At 52.5% G+C, this 8,088-nt stretch overlaps 1 protein-coding gene across 2 annotated transcripts; it reads left to right on the plus strand.

Moving 5' to 3' along the window:
• The first annotated feature begins 1,039 nt into the window (after positions 1-1,039).
• Positions 1,040-6,719, plus strand: LOC136491214 (beta-fructofuranosidase 1-like). 2 transcript variants are annotated; one of them, XM_066487454.1, is made up of 7 exons: positions 1,040-1,808; positions 1,955-1,963; positions 2,152-3,038; positions 4,769-4,933; positions 5,044-5,279; positions 5,404-5,491; positions 5,638-6,719. In XM_066487454.1, the coding sequence occupies exons 1-7, from the start codon at positions 1,376-1,378 to the stop codon at positions 5,839-5,841; spliced, it is 2,022 nt and encodes a 673-aa protein (XP_066343551.1). In that variant the 5' UTR covers positions 1,040-1,375; the 3' UTR covers positions 5,842-6,719. The 2 variants fall into 2 exon arrangements, with proteins under 2 accessions (XP_066343551.1, XP_066343552.1); XM_066487455.1 differs by lacking the exon at positions 1,955-1,963 and having other exon boundaries at positions 1,041-1,808.
• Positions 6,720-8,088: the final 1,369 nt, after the last annotated feature.

The following is an 8,088-nucleotide window of genomic DNA, read 5'->3' on the forward strand; positions in this document are numbered from 1 at the left end:
TTGCTTGTAATGACAATTTACCACCTACGTAGTCAGTTAGTAGTACGTGGCACACTCATTGTGGTGGCTTCATAAAATATCCTTTTCAACTGTCCTAACAAAATATAAGCTAAACCATTCTTCGTGAACTTCACATGTATCGGGATGGATTGGGGTGAAAAACTAATTAATTTTCTAGTCCGATACATATTGACCAAGGTGGATTGAATTGCAGCTAAACAAACTCTTATATGGTTTCACATCTGGTACTTGGTTGCAGAAAACCACCGCCCTTGTATCATGGTAATGCCTCTCTTTCTTGCCAGTTGTGGAACCTAAGGTTAAGGGTAAATCTCAAAGCATTATACAATATCCTAATATCGTTGCGTGGTAATCGCTTATCACTTTGTGTCACAATTTATTTTTTTTCCTCACTAATTAATCGGCGTTCGCATAGGTAGCATTTGTAAAAAATGTTGTGTGTGGGATACCAATAAATGTTTTTTTCTCCACACTGATGAGTTCGCCTACACATTCACTTTAATTTATGTGTATACTATTGGTGAAAATGAATTTTGTGTATTGTCCATGAGTAAAATATAAGAAAATTGCTATATTTAAGATGCCTAAATTTTTAAAAATCTTAGGCAACAAATCTTACACAATTAAGTAGTACAATTAAAAGGACAACTCACATGAGATAATTTACAAAATTTTTTATAGCTAGACAATAATAAATTAAATGTCGGCTGAACAGCAACAAAAAAAAATTCTGGCTACGAACGTATTTCTTATATATATGATTGCTGAACTTGGGACGTCTCTTGTGCAAAACTGATTGGCTTGGTGAATGTCTCTCTTGAAATTTGATATAGACTTTGGGCACTATGTTTTGAATTCTCACTACAAGGGCGCCAATTTTCTATGGGGGTTTCATTGATTCTAGTATGGCCCACATGAATCGGGGCGTGGTCTTGCCGTCTTGCTGACTCGGCCTCCTATCCACTTGGACGGCCAATGGCATTCCCCCCCACACCACAAACCCGCTGCTCCGAAGCAAAAGGGTCCCGCGCGGTTGCTTTTCTTTTTTCTCCTTGCCCGATTCGTCCGGTAGCCGCACTTGGCTTCCAAACAATAGGCGAAAGATGATTGCCAAACTCCTTCTGATCTGTCCTTCCAAATAAAGCTGCTTGGCTATAAATACTGCTCGCTTGGCGCCTGCTCCGCTGCTCCAACGTTCACCTCTCTCGTTTCATACTTCCCTTCCGTATGAACGCGGCCATGGCAGCCACAGCATAAAACTGCTGTGCCACCGAGTGCATATGCCTCGATCTCGTCTACCATTACTCGTACCCTAGATAGCAAGAAAGCCTGGTGTTTCCGGTGGCAGACAGCCATGATCCCGGCCGTTGCTGATCCGGCGATGTTGGACGGGGGCGCGCGCACGCCGTTGCTCCCGGAGACGGACCCTCGCGGGCGTGCTGCCCCCGCCGGTGCAGGGAAGAAGCGGCCGCCGCCGGCGGCGACGACGACCGTTCTCCCCGCCGTCGTCTCCGCCGTGCTCCTGCTGGTCCTCGTTGCGGTCACCGTCCTCGCGTCGCAGCACGTCGACGACGGGCAGGGTGGGGGCGGCGTCGCCGTCGTTCCCGCGGGCGGCGGCGGCCATGCCGTCGTGGAGGTGGCCGCCTCCCGTGGCGTGGCCGACGGCGTGTCGGAGAAGTCCACGGCCCCGCTCCTCGGCGCGGTCGAGGACTTCTCCTGGACCAACGCGATGCTGGCGTGGCAGCGCACGGCGTTCCATTTCCAGCCCCCCAAGAACTGGATGAACGGTTAGTTAGACCCGTCGCCATCTATCGCTGATCACGCGATCGTTTTTTTCTCGATCTGGCTCTGACTTCGTTCCGCGTTTCTGTCACGGACGCGTCGTGCACATGGCGATGCCCGATCCGCCATCTTCCTCAACCGGCTTCTCCAGATCCGAACGGTAAGTTGTTGGCTCCAATCGATCGATCACATGTGAACTCGGCATGCTTTTCTGCGTGTCTCCTAGCATTCCACGGGTCGCATTAATGCACGATACAATCGTATCGGCGCAGAGATATTATCCCATCAGCTAGCAAGCTTTCGCGTATTAATGTCGTGATGAAGCGTGACATTTTTGCATGCACGCAGGTCCTCTGTATCACAAGGGCTGGTACCACCTCTTCTACCAGTGGAACCCGGACTCCGCGGTGTGGGGCAACATCACCTGGGGCCACGCCGTGTCGCGCGACCTCCTCCACTGGCTGCACCTACCGCTCGCCATGGTGCCGGATCACCCGTACGACGCCAACGGCGTGTGGTCCGGGTCCGCCACGCGGCTCCCGGACGGCCGGATCGTCATGCTCTACACGGGCTCCACGGCGGAGTCGGTGCAGGTGCAGAACCTCGCGGAGCCCGCCGACCCTTCCGACCCGCTGCTGCGGGAGTGGGTCAAGTCGGACGCCAACCCGGTGCTGGTGCCGCCGCCGGGCATCGGGGCGACGGACTTCCGCGACCCGACGACGGCGTGGCGGGCGCCCAACGACACGACGGCGTGGCGGGTCGCCATCGGGTCCAAGGACCGGGACCACGCGGGGCTGGCGCTGGTGTACCGGACGGAGGACTTCGTGCGGTACGACCCGGCGCCCGCGCTGATGCACGTCGTCCCGGGCACCGGCATGTGGGAGTGCGTCGACTTCTACCCGGTGGCCGCGAGCGGCAGCGCCGCGGCGGCCAACGGGGACGGGCTGGAGACGTCGGCGGCGCCCGGGCCTGGCGTGAAGCACGTGGTCAAGGCCAGCCTCGACGACGACAAGCACGACTACTACGCCATCGGGACGTACGACCCGGCGACGGACACGTGGACCCCCGACGACGCGGAGAACGACGTCGGGATCGGCCTGCGGTACGACTACGGCAAGTACTACGCGTCCAAGACCTTCTACGACCCCGTGCTTCGCCGGCGGGTGCTCTGGGGGTGGGTCGGCGAGACCGACAGCGAGCGCGCGGACATCCTCAAGGGCTGGTCATCCGTGCAGGTACGTTCGTTCGTTCCTTTTGAGGCTGGGCTGGGCTGGCAACATTTGGATTTGACATCCGGATCATTAATGATCAGATAATATAACTTGATTTTCCTAAAAAAAAGATAATATAACTTGATAATCTGGGTCGTTTTTTTGTGATGGGCGATGGTGTCACGTACCGTAACTCGATAGTAATGTAGCTAGGCTGGTTTATGATGGGCAATGGGGGTTGCGTATAAACGACAGTTCTACTACCATTAATTCTGGCAGCCGATTGAAGGAGACAACGGTAGGGGTAGCCGGTAGGGGTTCATCAACTTGTCTTTTTTCTTTGTTTTTTAAGATAAGAAGAAAATCACAACAAAAAATAAGGAAATTTGATCATCCAAGAAACCTGGAAAACCACGTAAAGCACAAACAGGCACGGAGCTAGCGGCAGCCCCCCTACCGCTCGCGAGCAAGCGAAGCCCCGTAGAGCCGCCGTCTGAAATTTTAGCTGTAGATGTATAGGTAGGAGGGGCTGAAATTTGCTGAACCTCTTTTCTTGCTAATTGCCGTTGTTTAGCCCCTCCTAAATTTTTTCCTAGCTTCCTCCCTTAGCACAAAGAACCATCTAGACGAGCGTGGCTTGATCCATGCAAACACTAGCTAGGACTCTGCAAGCTGTGCTGTTCCTATGCATATACCGTCCAAATGAATCTGATCTGAAAAGTGTTCAAGCACAGAGGCTCCGATCATCAAACCTGTACATGTCCCTGTACGCGCCTTCATGGTCTCCCGTGATCCCGTCCCGTCCCCTCCACGCCAGCAGCCAGCTGAGCTCCAGCACGGCAGCACGTGAGGCACGCTGCTTTGCGTCTACAACTAGAGCTAGTAGAGGAGGGAAAACGAGAGGAGCGCACGGTCCAAGCACAACACTTTGCACGCGCGGGGCCGGGCCCTCGCACGGCCATGTTATCCGAAAAAAACGAGTTGCACGATCCGAATTGTTGAATCCTTCTTCCAACCGTCTCGCAAGCAACCGCCCAGACAAATCAGGGCCCAACGAAGATCTCGTCCTGGCCTCCCAATAGGACACGCGAGAACACGAACGCGATGCCGTAACCGTAAGCGGATCATCGAAATTATTTCCTGGCGTGCGACCGCGACTCGTCTCCGATTGGCTGAGGGCGAGAGATGCATGGCGAATTGGCTTGTTGCCCCAGCGTCTTGTCTATAATACACCGTAGTCAAAGCCGTCCAACGACAATGAGGAAACGGACCGGAGAGCTGCTGCTGGTTCTTGCCTTGCCTCCGATGATGTCTTTAGCTTGCCTTGCATAGGGCCCAACTGAAGACGTGGAGGGCGCATTGACATCTGCAATATAATGCGGAGCTTAATTAGGATCGGTTCATGTTGTTCAACTGGCACTGTCCTGCGTTGACCAGTTGCGATATGATAGAATACAACTAATATAATTGATCTAAAAAAATCGATGGACACAGTGCGGCTATATCTGTCTTGGAAACGGGGATTAGTGAGTCTAATAATTCTACTTATATTATTGCTTTGTTTAGTAATAATAATGCTCTCTTCTTGGAGTTGTTGGTCAGTTGTCACGTTTACAGATTCTGGTTAACGGTCTCTTTTCTGAGCGTTTAGTTGTCTGCGAGCCGTGAATTATGACCGGGGCACCCGGCTTCTTGCTAATTAGAGTACCGAGCACATTCACCTATTTAATTTTTTCCATGCCGTGCACGTGCAGTCAATCCCGAGGACGATCCTCCTGGACACGAAGACGGGCAGCAACCTGCTCCAGTGGCCGGTGGTGGAGGTGGAGAACCTCCGGATGAGCGGCAGGAGCTTCGGCGGCATCGCGCTGGACCGCGGATCTGTCGTGCCCCTCGACGTCGGCGGCAAGGCGACACAGGTGACGCAGCCGCAGCCGCAGCGAACGAACTCGATAGCGCGCGCGTTGCATGCAGACTTATTTTTTTGTAGCTAATCGATCGATCGTGTGTATCGTGTGCGTGCGTGCAGTTGGACATCGAGGCCGTGTTCGAGGTGGACGCGTCGGACGCGGAGGGCGTGACGGAGGCCGACGTGACGTTCAACTGCAGCACCAGCGCCGGCGCGGCGGGGCGGGGCCTGCTCGGCCCGTTCGGCCTTCTCGTGCTGGCGGACGAAGACTTGTCCGAGCAGACCGCCGTGTACTTCTACCTGGTCAAGGGAACGGACGGCAGCCTCCAAACTTTCTTCTGCCAAGACGAGCTCAGGTATATATTTACTGTGCATGTTATCACCATGCATGCACATTTTTAAGCTAGGTTGTGTGAAGCTTCTTGGGCAAATTACTTGACAGATGCTTACCGTACTTTGTTAATTTCCTATTTCTACTAGGGCATCCAAAGCGAACGATCTGGTTAAGAGAGTATACGGAAGCTTGGTCCCTGTGCTCGATGGGGAGAATCTTTCGGTCAGAATACTGGTAAGTTTTTACAGTGCTATATAAATGTTAAGCCAATGTATATATCTATGTGTTCCGGTATTACTATGTGTTGGCCACAGGTGTACTTCTAACTAGCTCATCGTTCTTCGCACTGCATGCTCATTGCTTCTGATGCACACACACAGGTTGATCACTCCATCGTGGAGAGCTTTGCTCAAGGCGGAAGGACGTGCATCACGTCGCGCGTGTACCCTACACGAGCCATCTACGACTCCGCCCGCGTGTTCCTCTTCAACAATGCCACAAATGTGCACGTCAAAGCAAAATCCGTCAAGATCTGGCAGCTCAACTCCGCCTACATCCGGCCGTATCCCGCGAGTTCTCTATGAGTGAAGTGACAGGCAAACAATTCACTACTGGACGCAGGGTCTTTGCCGAGGGCCTGAAGCCCTCGGCAAAAGCTCTTCAGCCGTCGGCGAAGGATTTGCTGAGGACAGCCCTCGGTGAAGAACCCTCGGGAAAAAAAACGTCGGCGAAGGACTCTTTGCCGAGGGCCTTTTTTCGGGCACTCGGCATAGTGTTTGCCGAGGGCTAACGGCGGCCCTCGGCAAAGTAAAGTAGTCGTTAGGTTCACGGTTATTTTCCACGGCGTCTTTGCCGAGGGCTGACATAGAGGCCCTCGGCAAAGAGCTATTTTCTTTTTTTTTCTCGGAATTTCTTTGCCGAGAGCTATATCGAAGGCCCTCGGCAAAGACCTACGTTTTTATTTTTGTCTCGGAATTTCTTTACCGAGGGCTGTGTTCAAAACCCTCGGCAAAGACCTACTTTTTAATTTTTCTTGGGAATTTCTTTGCCGAGGGCTATGGTTAAGGCCCTCGGCAAAGACCTGTTTTTAATTTTTCCTGGGATTTTCTTTGCCGAGGGCTATGGTCAAGGCCCTCGGCAAAGACCAGTGAAAATTTTCAACATTCCACCTGTTTCTTGCTTTCCATGCAGACAAAAAAAATATATATATATATATTCAACAGCAGAAATATCCCACAAATATCACAATCATCACATATATCTCACAAATATCACATATATCTCACAGATATCACATGTATCATCACAAGTCCAAATTCAACAATTCCATAAGTCCACAATCTAACTCAAGTGTCAAGTCCACAAGTTCAAATCCGACTGAGGCTGGCCAACCTCTCCAACCGTCTGGCCTCTGCGTCACCAACCTTCCCAACCGTCTGGCCTCTGCGTCGAGGGTGGTGTAACGAAGCCTCCATAATCAGGTGACGCACGAGGGGGGTTATTGGAACCCGCCGACTGAGGCTGCACAAACAATTATATGCTTATGTGAGATTGCAGTAATTATTCTAGGACTACAGTTTTAGTATTTAGACAGAAACCTATCAAATTTTTTATAGCTAGTGTTGTCTGGGTTTCTATGTCATACAAGCAAATCAGTAGCTAGTGTTCTCTGGGTTTCTATGTCACACAAGCGAGAAGTGAACTTTAACGCTTACAGGAGTAGCTGCAAACGCGTGCGGCACCTGAGGCGGAGGAGCTGACATCTGCACAGGCACACCCGTCTTCTGCCCAAGAGCTTGCATGATTCGCATCATTTCTGCAATCCTGACCTCCTGGGCCTCCCGAGCGGCCTGCTCAGCCTCCAGCCGAGCAGTGAGGGCCGTGATCTGCGCCGTCTTCTCGTTGTTCTGGGCCTGCCATATTGCACTCCAATATTTCAGTAATACAAAACTAACTCAAGTGTGAGAATATTAATTTACGACGAGTAAAACAAGAATTACCTCGAGCGCATCGACCCGCTGCAGTGTCGGAGTAGGCCGTGAGCGTATGGGCTGGCTGGAACTCGTGCTCTGTGCTCGGAGCTGGCTCAGAGTGGGAACAGTGGTGGGGTCGATGGCGGCGTTCGCAATCCACGTCCGGCCGTGCTTCCTGCCGCCACCGAGCCTCATGATGGCCTCGGCATCAATGGGCTCGGTGCGGACGTCGTACTCTGGCCCGTGCCGCTGCTGTACCGCCGACGTGTACTCCTGGACTTTAGTGTACACGTTAGGGTCGGAGTATGCCTCGCGAGGGGCAGCCGGGTCCCAGGTGACGTCGCCGGCCACCCTGGTCTGGTGGGACATAGCCCACGCCGTGAACATCGAGACATCCTCGTCCGGGTGCGCAGCCTCCTGCGAGAAAGGCGGCAGGTGGTGAGCAATCAGGCATACGTTAAGCGTGAAACTAAATAGAAGAAAAATCACTTACATATGCCGATTTGAATCCGGGGAGACTCCTGCTGCCTTGATGGTGAGTGGCAGCTGGCCTGAGCATACGCAGTGCCCGCTGAGACTCGTGCTTCTCTATGTAGGCCGGCGTGAACCACCTAGCCACGATCATTGTCCAGGCGTCGGCATGCGCTCGGCACCACCAGGGAATCACCTACATGTCAACGAGTGTTTGACATATATGAAGATGAAATTGAACATATTTAATTCAAAAACAAAACAATATCAATGTTATTCATGTACCTCAAGGTACTGCTCCTGGGTCAGCGTCATCTGTCGAGCCTCCCTCTTGGTGACTGTCATTCTACGAGCCGACGCGTAGTAGTCTATGTGGGCCTGGACGCG

This window comes from Miscanthus floridulus, chromosome 11 (assembly GCF_019320115.1).
Source record: "Miscanthus floridulus cultivar M001 chromosome 11, ASM1932011v1, whole genome shotgun sequence".
Lineage (NCBI taxonomy): Eukaryota > Viridiplantae > Streptophyta > Magnoliopsida > Poales > Poaceae > Miscanthus > Miscanthus floridulus.